Source organism: Rana temporaria, chromosome 8, assembly GCF_905171775.1.
Source record: "Rana temporaria chromosome 8, aRanTem1.1, whole genome shotgun sequence".
Classification (NCBI taxonomy): Eukaryota; Metazoa; Chordata; class Amphibia; order Anura; family Ranidae; genus Rana; species Rana temporaria.
In genome coordinates, this window is record NC_053496.1 from 68,878,402 (window position 1) to 68,901,581 (window position 23,180).

Consider the following 23,180-nt stretch of genomic DNA (forward strand, 5'->3'; position numbering starts at 1 on the left):
AGCTGATTCCGTGTTAGTAAAAGACGATTTGCGCTTTTCTGTCTGGTACAGCGTGATGAATGTGCTTACTCCATTATGAATGATAGTTTTACCAAACTGAGCACTCCCGTCTCCTAACTTGCTTTTGAGCATGCGCAGGTTTTTAACGACGTTCAAAATAAATTTTTGTTATTTTTCAGAACCCGAAAAATGATGTGAAGCCCACACACGATCATTTTAAATGACATTTTTTTAAAAACAACGTTTTTTTTATGCCGAAAAATTATCGTGTGTACGCGGCATAAGTCCAGTACTACACACACACTCATATACATTAGTAAGTAGTTACAGTATTGATGACACTAGATTTCATACCCAATATCTGCTTCAGAGCATTCAACAGTTTTCTGTTTCCCATGATTAGAATAATCGTATTTACTGTTGGAAAAGTGGACATAACAACGAAACATATTATTGCTGTTACTTCATCCAGGACATATGCTGGGTTGTTTATCAAACTAAATGCTCCATAGAAAATTAAATAAAGTATCAGGAGAGCAGTCACTGTTTTAGCAGCTGATAAGTGAGTCCTGATTCTAGGATGACCAAGTCCTTCATTGTTTTGCCTCATCCTTGACATGTGCTTACACAGAGAGGTGATGATGGTCCCACCTGCCAAGATGATTATTACGAATGCCAAAGAAGCATCTAAAACGTATAAGTAAAATATACAATTACATTTACTCTCATAGGGGTAAAATGATTCTTCTAATGTCACATTCCCTGTAATGTTTATGGCTGTAAAGGAATAGCTTGTGTACAGATCCCATAAGCCTGGCATTCCAACTGACCAAGACAGAACAACTGAGAACACAAGTACCCAAGGTACCACAACAGGAAGATTTGCTTTGATTTTATAAAACAAAAGTCCATTGAGGTTGACGATCTTCACACAATAGTATAAACAGAGGCAGGTGGAGCACCAGAGACTGGACAACGACAGAGATGCTAAAAGAGCTGTCGCTAAATTATTTACCCAGTCTTCATTGTAGACATCTGGTGATATACAATATGAAATCTCTACCATGTCATTGGCTATTTGCAGACATATGTTAGAAATCCCAATGGCATTAAGAATGAGATTACAAGGATTATGCTCACGAGTTTTTAGCCACTCCAGAAAGTGAACGATTAAGACGAAGATATTTCCAGATATGCCAGTTACAAGAAGTATACTATGGATAGCTATATCTGCAATGTATACGCTATCCATGATGATGATAGTTTTGCTTCAGGATTCTTAGTAAAATATTTCTCTAATTAGAGTCTGGTTTGTTATTCTAAGAATAATATATCCAAAGCACTTAAACAGGTTTGCTAGTCCTTTATGCCAAACAAGTCATCAAAAGTTCTTTTAAGGTATTGATTTGCAGATGTCTGTTGTTATAAAAGCAGATTTCATAGATTTATGAGGTAATGTATGTATGGGTGATTGTAGTCTTAAAGGCTGTATAATTTTTCACCTCTGCTTCAGTTAAGCAAAATCTCAGGCTTCACATTGCATATTAGAGGAGAGTATATCAAGAAGAATGTATTTGCAAGTCAGTACAACACCTGTCAATTGTTTATTCCTATGTCTTTTTGTCAAATTATGTGGTTTGAGATTACTATGTGTTTCAACCACATTGCATGATCTCCTTGACAGAGAATTTGTGTGCAGTATAAGGACCAGTGACAGATTTACATGGTGTTCAAACCAGAGCCCTGCATTGCAAGTCTATTCAGTCAAACTCATCCAATAGAGAGAGATATTTTTGGACAGTCTAAAACATGGCTGCTCAACCTGTGGCCCTCCAGCTGTTGCGGAACTACAAGTCCCATGAGGCATTGCAAGCCGCTGACATTTACAAGCTTGACTCCCAAAGGCAGATACATGATTGGAATTGTAGTTCCGCAACAGCTGAGGTTGAGCACCCATGGTCTAAAATATTGGTACTCATCAATCACAGCTAAAGCCATAGATAATAACATACATTTGTATTTAAAAAGGTAAGGACTCCAAACCTTTTCATTTTGACCCAGTTAAAATGATGTTAAATATAACCAGTCAGAATTGATGTTTCAGTAATCTTTTATTAGCATATTACATACTGGTTGGCTTTACTGCACCTTTCACATTAGTCTTTTTAATAAACTTATTGTTTATAACTTTTTGATTTTCCACCAACTTTGGGGTTGTTTCACAACCAAAAACACAAGCGGCTGAGAATTTGGCAGCATGGATGCAGGAATCTCCCCTGCTAGATATTGTATTCTGACAGCCGTGACCCATGGCTTTCAGAATAACCAAAATGTAGCTATATTTGGTTGGATGCAGCTGCTGTTCAGCCAACAATTTTCCACCCAGCTCCTTCAAATTTCAGATTGTTGGGTAGGAGGGTGCGACAGGGCCTCCCATTGTTTGGGTTATCAGGAACCATTAAACATTTACTCAGTCTATGGCCAGCATAAGGCACATATCTGATTCATTACTATTGGTTCTTGGAGGAAGATGTTAATAAGAACAGTTCAGCTAATGATAAGGTCAACTGGGCAGAGTTTTCTGATGTTTATCAAATCTATAAAGTGAATGTAAAAAGATCAAGATGTTCCTGTTTGAGCCAGTTACCATTTGTATTGTTTCTAAAGTTACATAAAAAAATATAATCTGGTATATTATACTGCATTTTATATAATAGTTAAAACAGTGATGTAAATTGAGAACATTTGTATTTTCTAATTTGCTTTGTACTTATAGGGGTTTATTTACTAAAGGCAAATCCACTTTGCACTACAATGCACTTGTGAGTGCAGTCATTGTGGATCACTTTAGATCTGAGGGTAAGTTCTGAAATGAGGGGAAGCAAAAATGTTGCTTTTTATTTTCCTTGCATGTCCCCTTCAGATCTACAGTGACTACACTTCCAAGTGCACTTGCAATGCACTTGTAGTGCAAAGTGGATATGCCTTTAGTAAATAAACCCCATAGTGTCTGGGAACAAAGAAAACTGTGATGAGTATAATTCCAGAGGAAATGCTAAAGGTTCAAATTGTTGTGCTCTCTAGCATACACTAATATATAAAAATATGTGCAAATAGCTAGAATCTATTTATCAATTTCTTGTTTGCACTTGACATTAACAAACAATGAGATTTTCATATTACCTTTTGTTTGAGTGGCATAATATATTGTCAGTTTCTGTTAATAATGGTTGTATAACACATTGCATAATTGAGATGCAATATGCAAGTATACTTTTATTGTAGGGGAGTTTGTTTTGTGTAATCTGTATAGTGGAAGTTTTATTTCTAGATGCGAGAGCTGAGCTTTATGAAATGTCTTATATATGAAATATATTCTGATTAAAGGGGTTGTAAAGGTAAAACATGTTTTCCCTAAATAGCTTCCTTTACCTTAGTGCAGTCCTCCTTCACTTACCTCATCCATCGATTTTGATTTTAAATGTCCTTATTTCTTCTGAGAAATCCTCACTTCCTGTTCTTCTGTCTGTAACTCCACACAGTAATGCAAGGCTTTCTTCCTGGTGTGGAGTGTCGTTCTCGCCCCCCTCCTCTCGCATTACTGTGTCTGGTGCAGCTGTGCATGGTAGTCAATCAACTTCTAACTAACTTGTTCAATTAAGCTTTGACAAAAAACCTGAAAGCTGATTGGTTTCTATGCAGAGCTGCACCAGATTTTGGACTCTCTAATTTTAATAAATTGAACCCATAGTTTGCTAGATCTGTGTTCCAGTTAACAATCTGCATATTTGGAGTAATGTTGTTGATTTGCATTGATTGGCATTCCTGCATAAAAATTCTTGTTGTGATTGACTTTTGGAGAACATATAAAAATTGAAAGCATCCCTAAAAGCATGTGTTGCAGTTGGCTGTAGGACAGTGGGTTTGATTTACTAAAAACTGTTCACTTTGCAATAGAAATTTGACTTTGCAATAGAATTTTCCTCAGAACATAGTTAAGTTCTGCTGACTCCCATCATCTGATCATGTACAAGCATTTTTTTTATTTCCTTCCGTGTAATGGGGTATCCTTTGCAAACTGAAATTTCACCACGTTCACTAAGCTCTGATGAAAATTCACTTGCAAAGTACAAATTTCCTTGATAAGTGAACAGCTTAGTTAACTTTAGAAAATCAACCCCAGCATGTTTATGTTTGCAAGCCGTTTGTATTGAGAATCCAAGTTTGAATTAGCTACAGGAAAATGTGAATTGGGACAATAACAATGGTGACAATGGCTAACAGGGCAAATAGAAAGGGGGAAAATCTCCCCAACAGGATAACAGATGGCAATGAAAACCTGACAGGATCTAACCCTTTTTTAACTTATCCAAAACCCCAAAAAATGAAAAAAGTTTTAGCTATATATACAATTTTATTACAATTTAAGTAACATAACTATTAGTTCCTATATGTCTCAAGCCATTGCACCGTAGACAGATGCATAGATCTAGTATGTAGTAGTAATGACTTCAACATTGGGACTTGTTCGTTTTATACACAAAAGATGCTTCAGCTTCAATAACAGCTTCCTATTGCCACTAATTAAAATAATTGCATTTCCTGTAGGAAAAGCAGATGACACAATAACGCAACAAATAAATAGTAAGCTGGTACCCTCTTCATTAAATATCATATTTAGCATGCTATAGAAAATTAAGTACCAAATAAGTAGAAAAATCACAGTTTTGGTGGCTTTAATGTGGGATGAGAGTTTACTGTTACCATGACCTTCATTGTTCTTCTTAATTCGCTGCATGTGATTACACAGGGAGACGATAATTGCTGCAGCTGTGATAAAGATGATAGTGAATGGAACACTAGCAACTAACATATAAATCTGAAAAATACAGTTACACCTGCTTTTATAATTCAAATGAACATAGGATACATCCCTTGTAGCATTAGTAGCAAGTAATGATCTCTCTATGTATAAGTCCCAATAAGAAACCAATCCAAAAGCCCAGGATATAGTACAGGAGAAAAACAGCAGCCAGGGGACCATCACTGGAAACTTAACCTTGATCTTGTAGAACCATGCCCAATGAAAACTGGTGATCTTCACAAAATAATAACAACATAGGCAGGTAGAACACCAGAGACTGGATAATGCTAGAGAAATCATCATAACGACCAAGGAATTGACCACCCAGACTTGAATGTAGAATTCCAGAAAGAGTAAGGCACAAATCTGGTTGAATACAATTGATCCTTGCATGAAGAGGTTAATAACACCAATGTAGTTGATAATCAGTTCAACTGGGCTGCATTTTCTGGTCTTCATCCAGTCCAGAAAGTTTAGGGACAAGATAAAGATGTTTGCAAGTGAGCCAGTCATGAGACAAATGAGGTGGGAGACCACTGGAATTATGATGTACAGAGAAGCCATGCCAAGCAAAGTTAATAAATATCTACAATTTGTAGTTTAATAATTTTGCATCCAATATCAAAATGTTCAGGTAAGTTGTACAATCAGCATTAGTTAAAAACAATGATGTAAAAGGTGTACATTTTGTAATTTCCTTTGTTAAATCCTCAGTGTCTGGGGAAAAAATAAAACTGCATTACTATACAAGGAATGGTATAGGTTCTGATTGTTCTTTCTAGTTTACAAATATATAGGCCCGTGAAAATATGTGCAAATAGCTATACTCTATTTATCAATTGCCTGTTGGTGTTTCTGCCTGACATATTCAAATAATGGGGCTTTCATACTATCTTCCTTTTTTTTTCAGTTTTTTTGCAGACTGTTTAAAATATTGGAAGTCTATGTAAACCCTAACAACAAACTTGTCTTGTATAAAAGGGGGAACTAAAGCGCTAGCCAATACTTTCAATGTGAGGGGTAAAATTGTATACACAATAACATAAGTGAATGAATAAATGCAGCTCAAATCTATAATGTGCTAACAACAAAAAATATAAAATGAATACGTTTAAATGATGAGCGCAAAAATGAGTGAATGGTAAGTATACAAACAATGATAATATAAATATGATCCCCAATGAAGGAGAATAAGCCAATGAGTGAATATAAAAAATAAATCAAATCACTCAAATCACTGTGACAGTGATAAACAAACAGAAAAGCAAAGTCTTTAAGTCTCCAACTGAGCATCCATACGCTGTTTATTTACATCAGGAAGGTAAGCGCTCCGTGAGCCCGGCTGCCGGTGGGATCGTATTTAAACACTTTGATTTGGATGCACAAGTTATTGTTAATCACATTGGGACATTCACTGATTTTTCAATTATTTTTATACACAGGACACTTTGCTTTTCTGTTTGTTTATCACTGTCACAGTGATTTGAGTGATTTGATTTATTTTTTATATTCACTCATTGGCTTATTCTCCTTCATTGGGGATCATATTTATATTATCATTGTTTGTATACTTACCATTCACTCATTTTTGCGCTCATCATTTAAACGTATTCAACAAACTTGTCTTATTTATTCCCCTTTGGTCTGTTAAATATGCTATTAAAGGGGTTGTAAAGGTGTGTTTTTTGTTTTCTAAATCGGTTCCTTTAAGCTAGTGCATTGTTTGTTCACTTACCTTTTCCTTCGATTTCCCTTCTAAATGTTTTTTTTTCTTTGTTTTCTTTGTCCGAATTTCTCACTTCCTGTTCCTCCTCAGTCAGCTGTTCAGTAAGCTGTTCTGGCTAACTAACCACCGCTCGGATGATGGGGGCAAGCTTATTGAGGAGAAACAGGAAGTGAAAAATTCAGACAAAGAAAAAACATTTAGAAGGGAAATCGAAGGAAAAGGTAACCAACAATGCAATAGCTTAAAGGAATCTATTTAGCTCCTCCTTGCTCCTCCTTGCTCTTGTGTATGGGGTGGGCTCACAGTCTCCACGCCCCGCCATCCCTGCTGCCGCCATAGCTCCTCCCTCTTCAACGTCCAGCCGCGCCTCTTCCGACGGCACTGAGGCTAAGCAGTGTCTTAGCCAGGCTCCCCCTCCAGCGCTGTCAGCCCTCTCCACTAGCTGCATTATCAATGCCTCCATAAGGTAAGGAGCGCGAGAGCTTGATCTGGAAGTTCCTCAGGAGTTTGAAGTTCCTCAGCTGACCGGTGGGAAAGAGGAAGCACCTTGCACTTGCTGGCCTTTATATAGCCTTACTCACCTGCTTCCTGAAATTATCCCCCAGCCCGGATTGACTACCCTGTCTGAACTGACCAATCCTTAAAGGGGTATACACATCCTATACTAAACTGTAGACCTAATACCTCACCTGTGACTTAATTTAATTAACCTGTGGGAGGCCGCAATCTCAAGGTAGTGGCCCCATATTGTGACCACTTTCCTCATTCACATAACATATAGAATTCATAACCATATTATGAATTCATAACCAATCAATTTAACATTCACAAAATTGCTTAGTCTTGATGAATCAAGCAAAGTAACTTCCATCAACTTTATAAACACAGTCCCCCCTTGATGCAAAATTGACGCACCACATAAAGTGCACACAATTTAGCTCTTCTTTCCTCAATCCTTGGTCCAGCAGCAAGATACCTGCAGTGGTGGGCCCTTTATATAATGAGCCCCACCGCTTCCAGAAAGTTCTCCACAATCCTATTGGCCCAATTCCTACCTGTCCAACAGTGAAAAGAAATATTTAAAGGGCCAGTGACCCTGAAATTGCTGTGCCCCTTAAACAAATATTAATAGGGGAAAAGGCGAAGGCAACCCCATGAAGGAGTGCCCAAATAAATCATGCTCCCCTTTAATTTTCTCGTTAGTAGCAAAAACTATTTGTGGTTTAAATAATATGAAAAATCTTTGTTCCAATAAAACATCTGCTTGTTTAGAGGCTGCTGCCCATTTATTTTGAAAGGAACCTCTATAAACATTGTGATGTGAGTCAAGCAAATAAAGATCTATGAAACGTCCATAACTGCTAGCAATATCGATTAACATAGACATCCAAAGTCATAAACTTTTGAACAATCTTGCAGCACTCATGTCCAAAAAAAAATTCTCTCTAGAGTACACAGAATAGTCTTGTGTCCTTCACCATAAATAAAATGCAGACTTACCAGATTATCAAATCTCAGACTGCATAGTAGCAGTCCATATGCACTTTGATAAGCCTGTCAATTGACAAAATCAACTCTGATCCTAGCGGAAGAAATTACTTTAGTGAGTGAATTTAGTGAGTGGATTCTCTCACATGACAAGCTTGCCAATGGGGTTGATTTGCGAAAGGCAAGGACTGTGCACTTTGCAAGTGCAGTTCCTCCAGAGTTTAGTAAAAGTTGTTTTTCAGGAGCTAGCTATGATATATGGCTAGCCCTAATATAAATCCAATCTGAGTGTTAGATGTTGCATAGGACCCAAAGGTAATTAGAATCAGGCATGGTCTTCAGCTTAAAGAGGCAGCTCTCTATCATATGGATTATCCCTATGGTTCCCCGAAGCAGTCCAAAAAAAAAAATGTAAAGGATACCATAAGTTTGTAATAAGTCCTGTTTAGATTTTATTATCTTGATATAAGATAAATGTAATAATCAATGTAATAATAAGATATTACCTACATAGTAAAAGCTAACACATTTCTGTGGCTCACAACTCCCCCATGATCAGGGTCAGGGGAGGGCTGGCAGGGGGGGGGCAGGGTGGAAATCTCCCCCCAGGCTAGTGACACTATGCACAGCCACCTGCCGTCACTACCAAATTCTGTTTTTGCAGAGCAGGAATATGCCTGCTGGAGCTCTGTTAACACAGGTCACGGCCGCTGCTCACCTCCCACTGTGCAGCCCTGCCTGTATCAGTTCCGAGGTAGATGGCTGCAGAGCTGAGCTATGTCTCCTCTCACACATAGCTCAACCTCAGTGCACACCAGCGATGACATCCCCTTCTCTCTCTGCACAGACATGAGGAGAGATAGAGCTCATCTGCTCCTCCTCCTTCTGAGTCTGCCCTGCCCACACTCCCCGGGCATGTGTGGGCACTGGACAGGAAGTTTGAACCCAAAAAAGCATCAGACAGCCTGCCTGCGCCTCAGCCTCCATCCTGGTAAGCTCACACTCTCTAGTCTCTCTTGCATCCCAGTGTATACAAAGGGGTGCTCTGTGGACTTTGTTAAAGTCCACAGAGCCTGATCATGGGGCAGGCTTTGGTGAGCAGAGACCCTCTTTACACAATAGTCCACAGCATGCACCCTTAAATAAAAATTCCCAGAACACCCCTTATATCAGATCTGATGTATATGGGGTCTGTGTGGACTCTGATGTAAGGGGAGGCTCTGTGCGGACTCTGATGTAAGGGGAGGCTCTGTGCGGACTCTGATGTAAGGGGAGGCTCTGTGCGGACTCTGATGTAAGGGGGGCCTCTGTGCGGACTCTGATATAAGGGGAGGCTCTGTGCGGACTCTGATGTAAGGGGAGACTCTGTGCGGACTCTGATGTAAGGGGAGGCTCTGTGCAGACTCTGATGTAAGGGGAGGCTCTGTGCGGACTCTGATGTAAGGGGGACCTCTGTGCGGACTCTGATGTAAGGGGGGCCTCTGTGCGGACTCTGATGTAAGGGGGGCCTCTGTGCGGACTCTTGTGATCATGAAAAATCTTAGACTGTTTTCCTTGATCCATCACTTTTCCACGCTCTATGGGCCACTTGACTGGACTTGCCCCCCAGGCCTAAGGCTGCCAGCCCTCCCCTGATCAGGGCTAAGAAACAAGATAATATAGAACAATATCCATAGATTGATCTAAAAGTAGTGAATACATTGTGCAGTATACAGCATAAAGAGAGACGGCACTGTGTATTAGAATGTATACTTTCTAGTACAAAATAGATTACAGCGCACACATACAAAAATTACATTTAAATCCTGCAAGGCCATTTAAAAACACCTGAACATATTCAAAAATATAGGGATTTGGTCTCACTAAATGGTCATATAGTGCTAAGCCTACTTACTGGGTCAAAGTACCCCATTATCAGTGGGTCCTACACTATTCATAGAATTAAATATCTTGCATCTCCACCATGGGGGACAAACTCTTTATGGGAGAACTGAAAGGACTTCTCCTATAACACTGGTGGACACTAAGGCCTTGTACACACGGTCGGACCAAACCGATGTGACTGGTCCGTCGAACCGTTTTCATCGGTTCACCTCTGAAGTGGCCGTACGGCCTGATATGTGTACACACCGTCAGTCCAAAATCCGATCGGGTCAGAACGCGGTGACGTCAAACACACGACGTGCTGAATAAAACGAAGTTCAATTCTTCCAAGCATGCGTCGACTTGATTCTGGTTTTGAACCGATGCTTTTCTGTACTAACCATCGGTTTGGTCCAATCGGGCAGCAGTCCATCGGTTCGGTTTTGAAGCATGTTTTAAAATTTTGGACCGAAGGAAAACAGACCGATGGCCTATACACACGGTCGGTTTGGTCCGATGAAACTGAACTTCGGTTCATTCTCATCGGTTCGGTCCGACCGTGTGTACGGGGCCTTATAAGAGGTAATGAAGGGGGGGGTTCTCCGGCCCAAGGAACCTGGTCAGGATCAATACAATATACAAACAACAGACTTGGGGGGCACACCCTAAAAATGCGTTTACATTCAAGATGGTGCTGCTATAAGACCGCAAACAGAACAAAATAGATTATAGCGCACACATACAAAAAAATACATTTAAATTCTGCAGGATATTTCATTTTATGGATAGTGTAGGACCCACTAATAATGGGGTACTTTGACGCAGTAAGTGCGCTTAGCACTATATGACCATATAGTGTGACCAAATCCCCATAGTTTTTAATATGTTCAGTTTTTTTTAAATAGCCTTGCAGGATTTAAATGTAATTTTTGTATGTCTGCGCTGTAATCTATTTTGTTCTGTTTGCCGTCTTATAGCGTCTTATAGCATCTTGAATGTGAACGGATTTTTTAGGGTGTGCCCTCCAAGTTTGTTGTTTGTATATTGTATATTTTCTAGTGACTCACTCATTACATTCTAATACACAATGGTCTTTTTACTTGCTGCTAGTTTGTGATGCACTGCTCCATAATAATAATTCAGATATTCTGCCAGTTTTGGAGACACAGGCCTCGTACACACGACCGAGAAACTCGTCGTAAATGAAACATCGTTTTCCTCGATGAGTTCCTTGTCAGGCTTGTGGAGAAACTTGACAAGCTTGCTTTGCGTACACACGGTCAAGACCAAATCTCCTCGTTCTCAAACGTGGAGATGTACAACACATACAATGGCAGGGGAAGTTCGATTCCACTGGCACAACCCTTGGGGCTGCTTTTGCTAATCTCATGTTACTGCGTGTTAAGTAAAAGTTTGGCAAGAGACGATTTTCACTTTTCAGTCTGTTACAGCGTGACAAATGTGCTATCTCCATTACAAACGCTACTTTTACCAAAGGTGCGCTCCCGTCTCATACTTTATTCTGAGCATGCGCGGGTTTCTAAGCATACACACAAACGTGTTTCTCGTCGAAAACCAGCCCGACGAGGAACACGACGAGGAAATTGAGACTCCGTCGAGGAAAAAGGGAACTTGTTCTCTTTTTTTCTCGTCGAGTTCCTCAACAGTTTTCTCGATGAAAAACATACAGACAACCGTTTTCCTTGGCAAAAAAGCTCTGCCACCAAGTTTCTTGATGGATTCTGTCGAGGAAAACGGTCGTGTGTACGAGGCCTGTGGAAAAACGGTCGTCTGTATGTTTTTCATCGGGAAGACTGTCGAGGAACAAGTTCTCAATTTCCTCGTCGTGTTCCTCGTCGGGCTGGTTTTTGACGAGAAACACATTCGTGGGTATGCATAAAAACCTGCACATGCTCAGAAGGGTGGCGCAAGTGGAATCAAACTTCCCCTTCATAGTGCCGTTGTACGTGTTTTACGTCACCGCGTTTGAGAACGACGAGATTTTATCTTGACAGTGTGTACGCAAAGAAAGCTTGTCAAGTTTCTCAACAAGCCTAACAAGGAACTCGTCGAGGAAAACAATGTTTCATTTACGACGAGTTCCTCGGTCGTGTGTACGAGGCCTTAACATGCACATTATTTATCATTTAATTTTTACCATAGTTCTTTCCGGACCGGCTCACTCTGATATACAAATAAAAATATAAAAAATATTCGCCAGCACACCATGGATCATAGATAACGTCCAAAAATGTAATACAAAAAAAGCAATACAGAAAGTGCTATGATATACGTCGGCACTTTGAAGAGGGATATCGTTGTTATGGCAGCAGCTAGCTGCCATAACCCCGGTATCCCTTTCTTCTGTGAGTGGTCCGGTTTCAGATAAAAGTCTCTGTGGCGGATTTGCCGCAAAATCACTTTTATCGGTGGCGGGAGAGGCCCCCCCCCTCTCGCCGAGCTCTGGTGCCCTCCGCCGCTTACCGGAGCCCCCAGAAGGGGAGGAGGCAATCAAATCCTTCTTCCTGCTTGACATGGGGCTGAGTGAGGGGAAGATGGCCCCCCACCCAGCTCCATATCATTTTTTTTTCTTTTATTGCATTTTTGTGTAAATATGAGATCTGAGGTCTTTTTGACCCCAGATCTCATACAGTATTTAAGAGGTCCTATCGTGCTTTTTTTCTATTACAAGGGATGTTTACATTCCTTCTAATAGGAATAAAAGTGACAATTTTTTTTTAAAACGCACCCCGTCCCGCCGAGCACGCATGCACACGTGGGTAGTGCCCTATATGAAAACGGTGTTCAAACCACACATGTGAGGTATCACTGCGATCGTTATGAGTGAGAGAAATCATTCTAGCCCTAGATAAAATAAATACTGTAACTCAAAACATGCAACCTGTAGAATTTTTTAAACATCGCCAATGGAGATTTTAAAGGGTAAAAGTTTGTCGCCATTCCACAAGCGGGTGCAATTTTGAAGCATGACATGTTGGGTATCAATTTACTCGGTGTAACATCATCTTCCACAATCTAAAAAAAATTGGGCTAACTTTACTGTTGTCTTATTTTTTTATTGTATTTTAAGTGTATTTTTTCCCCAAAAAGTGCGCTTATAAGACCGCTGCGCAAATACGTTGTGACAGAAAGTATTGCAACAACCGTCATTTTATTCTCTAGGGCGTCAGAAAAAAAACCAATATATAATGTTTGGGGGTTCAAAGTAGTTTTCTAGCAAAAAAAATATTTTAGCTTGTAAACACCAAATCTCAGAAAGAGGCTCGGTCCTTAAAGCGGAGCTCCGCTGTAAAAAAAATATTAAAAGCCAGCAGCTACAAATACTGCAGCTGCTGACTTTTAATATTAAGACACTTACCTGTCCTGGAGTCCAGCGATGTCTGCAGCAGAAGACGAGCAATCGCTTGTCTATCTGCTGCCCCCACCACCATCCTCGGTGAGGGAATCAGGAAGTGAAGCGATCCGGCTTCACTGCCCCATTCCCTTCGGCGCATGCGCGAGTCGTGCAGCGCCGTCCTTACTGGTCCCCGTTGTGTTCGGGGAGCCAAGTGTTTCCCAGAACACAAAGGGCGGGGCGGGAAGTGACGTACTACCCGTAGAATCCCTGCAGAGAGGACTCCCGGAAGTGGGTGCAAATACCTGTCTTTGACAGGTATCTGTACCCCCCTCCCCCTGAAAGATGTCGAATGTGCCACTGGAGGGGGGGCGGGTTCCGATGAGCGGAAGTTCCACTATAAGGTGGAGCTCCGCTTTAAGTGGTTAAAGTGGTTGTAAACCCTTTATAACCACTTTTGACTACAGGTAAGCCTATAATAAGGCTTACCTGTAGCTACCCCGGATATCTCATAAACATGCCTTCGGTGATCTCAGCCAGAGACAAACTGATACAATTTAACTATCTGCATTGAATATTTTATACCCCGGCACGTCTTCATAAAATAGGCAGAGCGGACTCGCCACATTGCCCATGAAGCAATGGTGCAGTGGGAGACTATTTCCATATGGTTTGGCAGTGTCCCCTTGTAAGGAGATTCTGGGTGGCAATCCTGAAATTCTTGGAGGACAGACTGGCCCTCCCAAACATCTACTCTCCAGACAGATTTTGGGGGATCTGTAAGAGGAGGAGATAACTAGCTTGCAGAAAACCCTGCTAAGGCTGGTCTTTTTCTACGCCAAGGAAGTGTTGGCTCTCAGATGGAGGGACTTTATAATATATTAGGTGGCTGCTTTGACATAGTTACATAGTTAGTCTGGTTAAAGAAAAGTCCATCTAGTTTAACCAATAAAAAGTAAAACATACTGGGGATAATTCATAAAAGTTATATGATTAGATATATAAAAGGGTGCAAAAAGAACGGCCTACAATTGCACTTCCGGCGCCAAGGAGGCTAAGTACCTCAACCCGAGTGTGTTAGAGGTGGAAAGATAAATGTGAATAATAAAAGCTATGTTAGCTGTGAATTTTAAAAGCTATGCCAGTGTTGTCAGATGGCATAAACCTTGTGAGCAGCTATTTTTAAAAATGGTAAACCATTTCCAAGTATAAAACTAGTAGAATCAATAAAACGTGAACAGGTGTTCAAACTGATAAAAACAGCGCTAATATGTGGATAATCATCCAAATAAATAAATAAAATAATGGAACCTGAATGATACTGATGATGTGGAGGGTGATCTATAACTGGTATATGTGCACCTGGCACCAGATATTGCACCAATAGTGTGAATAAGTCCCAAGAAGCAACTGGGATGTGTGCTTACCACAAAACAAAAAACGCTCTGGACCTTGTTTTTTGTTTTCAAACCTTCAGATCAAACTGGTACTGTATGGGTTAATACTCAAGCAGGGTCATATGTGGAGACAAAAAAACAATAGCATAATCATGGTACAGTATTGTCTACACAACAGCCCATTAGCCAAGCTGGATGACAAGCCCCTAGTGTATGCCCGTACAGTGATTATGAATGATAAAAACCAAGAAAACGACTTCACCGCCTCTCACTGGTGTCCTCCCGTCCACAGGGGCCGCGCTAGTGCTGCGGATGCGATGGTATGCTGTGTCCTGAATGTGGTTGGAAGACAGTGGAGCGCAGTGGAACGCACATAGACTTCCTGTGTAGCGCTGTGTAGCCACGCCCTGACGCGTTTCGTCACTTTCGACTTCAACTGAGGGCGTGGCCAGGGCTACACAGGAAGTCTATGTGCGTTCCACTGCGCTCCACTGTCTTCCAACCACATTCAGGACACAGCATACCATCGCATCCGCAGCACTAGCGCGGCCCCTGTGGACGGGAGGACACCAGTGATAGACAATACTGTACCATGATTATGCTATTGTTTTTTTGTCTCCACATATGACCCTGCTTGAGTATTAACCCATACAGTACCAGTTTGATCTGAAGGTTTGAAAACAAAAAACAAGGTCCAGAGCGTTTTTTGTTTTGTGGTAAGCACACATCCCAGTTGCTTCTTGGGACTTATTCACACTATTGGTGCAATATCTGGTGCCAGGTGCACATATACCAGTTATAGATCACCCTCCACATCATCAGTATCATTCAGGTTCCATTATTTTATTTATTTATTTGGATGATTATCCACATATTAGCGCTGTTTTTATCAGTTTGAACACCTGTTCACGTTTTATTGATTCTACTAGTTTTATATGATTAGATAATTGAAGTTTGTTCAGCTTTACTCCATTAACCTCCCTGGCGGTATGATTCTTTCCGAAAAAAGGTGCTGAAAGCGGTACCATTATTTGCAAGGAAATTTGGCGTTTTATATTGTAGGCCTGTAATTTTTAGAAATAACTCACTTAAATCTGACCAAACAAGATTCTAATAGGCATCCCGGGTATGAAATTTTTTTAAAAACAAAATTATAAATTATAATATAATAAATAATTATAAATAATTATAACAAATAATAATATAATTATAATAAAAATTATTCAATAATGTAATCAAATCAAAATCACTGAAATTTGCTCAGTTGCAGAATTGTCGCTGTCATTATTTTTTTCTTTTTATGACGAATTTCCCCACAAATCGCTATCGCACAATTCTGCAAGTGATTATAATTTATTATCGCTGTTTTTTAGCTGCTCTAAAACTATTTTTGACATAAAGGGACACTTTTGGTTGCCATGGACAATCTACAGTTTCCAGGCAGAAAGAACCGTTTTTATTATGTAAAAGTACATGTAGGGCACGGGCAGACCACTAGGGACAAGGGTGTGTGTTTTTTTTACATACAGTACTGTAATCTATAAGATTACAGTATACTGTATGTAATGTGTTTGTTTACCTTTTTGAATTTAGCGCCATTCTCCGCCCCCGTGCGTCGTAACATTGCAGGGAACGGAGATCGGCGGCACAGGAGGACACTGTGTGAATCGAGCGAGGTCCCGCTCGCTCACACAGCGCGGTGGCATCGCTGGATCCAGGGACAAGGTAGGTAAACAGTGCCTGTGGATCCAGCGAGGCGAGCCCGAGTCTGACTCGGGGTTACCGCTCGCAGCATGAAAATCTAACCCAGAGTCAGACTCGGGAATACCGCCAGGCAGGTTAAGTGAAAATGTATTCCTTTAGTAAACTTGTGCAAGCCAAAATCCTGTTTTGAAAATACCTCTTGGGTATTTGAACTGAGCAGATCTATACCTTATTTACCAAGGTCAGTAAACATTCACTTTACAAAGTGAATGCTTCCCACTAGTTTAGTAAATAACCCAATTGGGTAAAAAATTTCTGATTTTTATGCTGCCTGTGTCCTTTTGAGGAGACTTCCCTTCACTTACACGACTGGAAACACAACAGAAGTAGAAGCCATTCTCTCACAGAAATGAGTGGTCCTCACTGAGACAGTTTTCACTGGAACAGGTGTCCTCATTTATCCTTACCTCCTGTTCCGGTGGCCACCATAATATTTTGGACTTCCCAGCACTTTTATTCCTAGTCAACAAGTTGACAAATCTCTCTCATCCCAAATTTTAAATACTATTTTAATTATTAGCATCAAGATGTCTCCTGTAATACACTGTATATACTGTATATGCACATACGTGGTACATAGTTACCGTGACTTCAACCTTGGAACCTACCTATTGTATACACAAAATATGATTAAACATGCTCAACAACTTCTCATTTGCACTTATTAAAATAATACCATTTCCTATAGAAAAGCTGAAACCCCCAGTAATAGCAAATATATTAAGCTGTATATTTTTAACCATCTTCACTTTAACTATTTATCACATTCAGCATGCCACAGAAAATGTAGTACACCTAAGCAGACCAGTTTCAGTTCTAGTGGCTGTTAGGTGGGATGACAATCTGGTGTTTCTGTAACCTTCATTGTTTTACCTAACCCGTTCTATGGAGTTACACAGTGATAAGGTAATGCTACCCAGCTGTGATAGAAATGAAAATGAAAGCAATATGCAGCACTGTTGGGCACTGATGAGGTGTGGACTGTGCTGTTTTTTTTACAATTACATTTTTTACTAGCATGTAAATCTGAAAAACATAATTACACTTTATTTTTTTGTCAAACAATTTTTTATTCAAAAGATTTTTAGAATGCTTACATACAGGAAGGCAAATAATGGCAATGTCGTAACATAAAAGCATAATATGGTATAAAATAGTTATGATCAGAATAATGCCTAAGTTGAACAATAACCATGTTACAAACAAAATGTCTGACAACCAATATGAATGCCAGCTACTAGAGGCATATCCAGAAGAGAAATCCAGGGGATGGTAATGTGTGGGGGAATTTAAAGGAGAGGATAGGTAAAAAAAATGTAGGAAGGGAGAAAAGGTCTGAGAAGGAACACACTTGCTTTTTTTTAATAGAAATTATAATAGGATTAATTCATTTTAGCATTAGTAGTCATATTTACATAGGCAATCAATCTAGCAGGAGGTGCAGGAGAAAACCAGCAGCCAAGGGACCATCATAGAAAGCCTAATCTAGAACCATGTCTGACTGAAATGGATGATATTTACAAAGTATCAAAAAACAAGGGAAGATGGAACATCAAAACTGGACAATATCAGAAAGGTCATGATTAGGGTTGTTCCGATACCACTTTTTTAAGATTGAGTTTCAAGTACCCGCCGATACTGATTACCGATACTTTTTTTAATGTCACATAACAGTGGCACTAATATGCAGCACTGTTGGGCACTGATGAGGTGTGGACTGTGCTGTTTTTTTTACAATTCAATTTTTTACAATGTATTTATTTTTTACAATTTATTATTTTTTTGTTTTATTTTTTACAATGCTTTCTTCTTTTTTTTTTGGGGGGGGGGGGGAGGGGACGGTGTCAGTGTGTTTTTTATTATTTATTATCTCCATTCATAAACTGAAGCATTGTAAACAGTTTACGATGCTCTGTGACAGTTATGGATGAACGGAGTCAGGACTGTCAGGGGTGATTAGTGCAGCATTGGGGAGGAGTTACAATCACCAATCTCTCTGTATAGATATAAAGCAGATGAAGGCCGTGGGAGGGAGAGGAGGAGAAGCGGATGTCAGATGATTTATTGAAATGTATACAGGGAGATCTGTGATTATAACTCCTCCCCAGCACTGCACCAATCACCCATGACTGTCCAGATATCAGATTAAGCATCAGAGCACAGTACAAGTACTCAGGCAACTGCTTGGTATTGGCACCGAAACTGATACTAGTATTGGTATCGAGACAACCCTAGTCATGATAATGACCAAGAAAGTGACTATGCAGACCTGAATGTAAAATTCCAGGGTAAGACTTGAGATACATTGTACGATTCTTCTTAGGCAGCCTGCATGGGCTGAAACAGAATGGATGGAGAAATCTTCCCTCCTGGCTGTTAAATTCTGACAGCTAGCACTCACTGCTGTCAAAATACTTGAACAATGACAGAATTGTATTGGATATATCCACTGTTTGGCCAAAAATCTGAAACTGGTCCAGATTCACTCCATGTATGGCCAGCCCAAGGTACAAATCTGGCTGGATGCAATTGGTCTTTGGAGAAAGATATCCTTATCCAATTTATATTAAATCAATATGATAAAAATGTTTCCTGTTGAATTGTTATGAACAGAGAAGCCAAGACAACGTCAATGAAATTTCCCAGATGTATTATTTATAAAATGTATAATTTTCTTATGAATAATTCTTTATGTTAAAATAGTTTCTGTACCAACATCAAAAATGTAACCTGAAATATTCTTTATGTTCTTTTATTCTATATGTTCTAAAATAGTTAGAACAGTGATATAAAAAGAATACATTGGTATTTTCTAAATTGCTTTGTTAAATTTGTAATTAAAGTCAAAAATGTGTTCCCCTTTTTGATAAAAGAGAGGGGTAAAACTCCCGTAAGGTTTTTTTCCCATCTATGTCCCATTGGGAATTTTCCCTTCAATTCCTGTCTCATAGCCAAAACAGGGAGTGAGAGAAAATCCCTCCAAAGTGAGGGAATCCCAGTGTCACCAGAGTTATTAGAACTAGTGATCCTTCCCATTGGAAGATTTCCCCTCTATAAGGCCTCATACACACAACCGTTTTCCTCGACAGAATCCATCAAGAAACTTGGTGGCAGAGCTTTTTTTGCTGAGGAAAACGGTCGTGTGTATGTTTTTCACCGAGAAAACTGTCGAGGAACTCGACGAGAAAAAAAGTTCTCTTTTTCCTCGACGGGAGTCTCAATTTCCTCATAGTGTTCCTCGTCGGGCTGGTTTTCGACCAGAAACACGTTCGTGTGTATGCTAAGAAACCCGCGCATGCTCAGAATAAAGTATGAGACAGGAGCGCACCTTCGGTAAAAGTAGCGTTTGTAATGGATATAGCATATTTGTCACGCTGTAACAGTCTGAAAAGTGCAAATAGTCTCTTAACAAACTTTTACTTAACACGCAGTAACATGAGATTAGCAAAAGCAGCCCCAAGGTTTGTGCCAGTGGAATCGAACTTTCCCTGCCGTTGTATGTGTTGTACGTCACCGCGTTTGAGAACGAGGAGATTTGGTCTTGACAGTGTGTATGCAAAGAAAGCTTGTTAAGTTTCTCCACAAGCCTGACAAGGAACTCGTTGAGGAAAACGATGTTTCATTTACGACGAGTTCCTCGGTCGTATGTACGAGGCCTTAGTGTTCTGATGTTAACCCAAAATTTGGGATTTTCTTTTTCTTTCACCTTCGATGATAGGACAAACAGACAGGGTGAATCTCTTTAAAGGGAGAAACATGTCTCATAACTGAAAAGCAATATACAGGGAGTGCAGAATTATTAGGCAAGTTGTATTTTTGAGGATTCATTTTATTATTGAACAACAACCATGTTCTCAATGAACCCAAACAACTCATTAATATCAAAGCTGAATATTTTTGGAAGTAGTTTTTAGTTTGTTTTTAGTTTTAGCTATTTTAGGGGGATATCTGTGTGTGCAGGTGACTATTACTGTGCATAATTATTAGGCAACTTAACAAAAAAAAAATATATACCCATTTCAATTATTTATTTTTACCAGTGAAACCAATATAACATCTCAACATTCACAAATATACATTTCTGGCATTCAAAAACAAAACAAAAACAAATCAGTGACCAATATAGCCACCTTTCTTTGCAAGGACACTCAAAAGCCTGCCATCCATGGATTCTGTCAGTGTTTTGATCTGTTCACCATAAACATTGCGTGCAGCAGCAACCGCAGCCTCCCAGACACTGTTCAGAGAGGTGTACTGTTTTCCCTCCTTGTAAATCTCACATTTGATGATGGACCACAGGTTCTCAATGGGGTTCAGATCAGGTGAACAAGGAGGCCATGTCATTAGTTTTTCTTCTTTTATACCCTTTCTTGCCAGCCACGCTCTGGAGTACTTGGACGCGTGTGATGGAGCATTGTCCTGCATGAAAATCATGTTTTCTTGAAGGATGCAGACTTCTTCCTGTACCACTGCTTGAAGAAGGTGTCTTCCAGAAACTGGCAGTAGGACTGGGAGTTGAGCTTGACTCCATCCTCAACCCGAAAAGGCCCCACAAGCTCATCTTTGATGATACCAGCCCATACCAGTACTCCACCACCACCTTGCTGGCGTCTGAGTCGGACTGGAGCTCTCTGCCCTTTACCAATCCAGCCACGGGCCCATCCATCTGGCCCATCAAGACTCACTCTCATTTCATCAGTCCATAAAACCTTAGAAAAATCGGTCTTGAGATATTTCTTGGCCCAGTCTTGACGTTTCAGCTTGTGTGTCTTGTTCAGTGGTGGTCGTCTTTCAGCCTTTCTTACCTTGGCCATGTCTCTGAGTATTGCACACCTTGTGCTTTTGGGCTCTCCAGTGATGTTGCAGCTCTGAAATATGGCCAAACTGGTGGCAAGTGGCATCTTGGCAGCTGCACGCTTGACTTTTCTCAGTTCATGGGCAGTTAATTTGCGCCTTGGTTTTTCCACACGCTTCTTGCGACCCTGTTGACTATTTTGAATGAAACGCTTGATTGTTCGATGATCACGCTTCAGAAGCTTTGCAATTTTAAGAGTGCTGCATCCCTCTGCAAGATATCTCACTATTTTTGACTTTTCTGAGCCTGTCAAGTCCTTCTTTTGACCCATTTTGCCAAAGGAAAGGAAGTTACCTAATAATTATGCACACCTGATATAGGGTGTTGATGTCATTAGACCACACCCCTTCTCATTACAGAAATGCACATCACCTAATATGCTTAATTGGTAGTAGGCTTTCGAGCCTATACAGCTTGGAGTAAGACAACATGCATAAAGAGGATGATGTGGTCAAAATACTCATTTGCCTAATAATTCTGCACTCCCTGTACAAGCATACAGTACTTATGTTGAAGGAGTAGTTTGTTTTATGTCATTTGTATTTTGGAAGTTGAGCTTTATGATTTTTTTTTATACAACCTAGTCTGATAAAGGTATACTGATTACATTATGGTGCAAGATTTCGTTCTTAAAAGAAGCAAACGGTCAGCCCATTGTATACACATAGCAGAAACCTTATATGGTACACATAGTATGCAAGATCTATGATGCAACTAAAAGTCTACATATTTGGAGCCATCTTGTTGATTTGCAATGATAAACATTATAGAAGCATGTGTTGTAGTTGGCTGTATGAAAATATAACTATGTTTACAAGTATCCTGTGTTGTAAAGTCAAAGTTTAAATTAGCTATAGAAATATTTTAATTGGAGGACATGATTGCCAACAATTGCAATGGTGACAATGGCCAACTGGGCAAATAAAAAGGGAGCAAATGTTTTCAGCAGGCAAACAAATGACAATGAAAACTTGAGAGCATCTAACCTTTCCCTACCCTATCAAAAAAATAAAAAATAGCTATACATATGCTTTAATTAAAAATGAAGTAACATAATTATTAGTTTCTAAATGTCTCAAGCCAATACACTGTATACAGATGCACAATTCTAGTATGTAATATCGGTGACTTCAACATTGAGACTTGTTTGTTTTATACCAAAAAGATTCTTCAGCATCATTAACAGCTTCCTATTGCCACTAATTAAAATTATTGCATTTTCTGTAGGAAAAGCAGCAGCCACAACAAAGCAAACAATAAAAAACAACCCATTATTATCTTTAATTTCACTATATATCATATTTAGCATACCATAGAAAATGAAGTACACAATGAGAAGAGAAGTCACAGTTTTGGTGGCTTTAAGGTGGGATGAGATTTTGCTGTTTCCAGAACCTTCATTGTTCTTTTTAGTCCTTTGCATGTGATTACACAGGGAGAAGATAATTGCTGCAGCTGTGATAAAGATGATAGTAAATGGAACGCTAGCGACTAACATGTACATCGGAAAAATACAGTCACACCTGCTTTTAAAATTCAAATGAACATAGGATGCATTCCTTGTAGCATTAACAGCAAGTAATGGGCTTTCTATGTATATTTCCCAATAAGCAGCCAAGCCAAAAGCCCAGGATATAGTACAGGAAAAAAACAGCAGCCATGGGACCATCGCAGGAAGCTTAGCCTTGATCTTGTAGAACCATGCCCATTTGAAACTGGTGATCTTAACACAATAATAGAAACACAGGCAGGTAGAACAACAGAGACTGGATAATGCTAGAGAAGTCAAAATAACGACCATAGAATTGACCACCCAAACTTGAATGTAGAATTCCAAAAAGAGTAAAGCACAGATCTGACTGAAAGCA

The 23,180-nt window shown here is 39.8% G+C and overlaps 1 protein-coding gene across 1 annotated transcript; it reads right to left on the minus strand.

Annotated features, from left to right (window-relative positions):
- Window positions 1-313: 313 nt before the first annotated feature.
- Window positions 314-1,252, minus strand: LOC120910413 (taste receptor type 2 member 40-like). Its single transcript, XM_040322169.1, has one exon. It carries the CDS (start codon window positions 1,250-1,252, stop codon window positions 314-316), a length of 939 nt encoding a protein of 312 aa, XP_040178103.1.
- Between the last annotated feature and the right edge of the window lie 21,928 nt (window positions 1,253-23,180).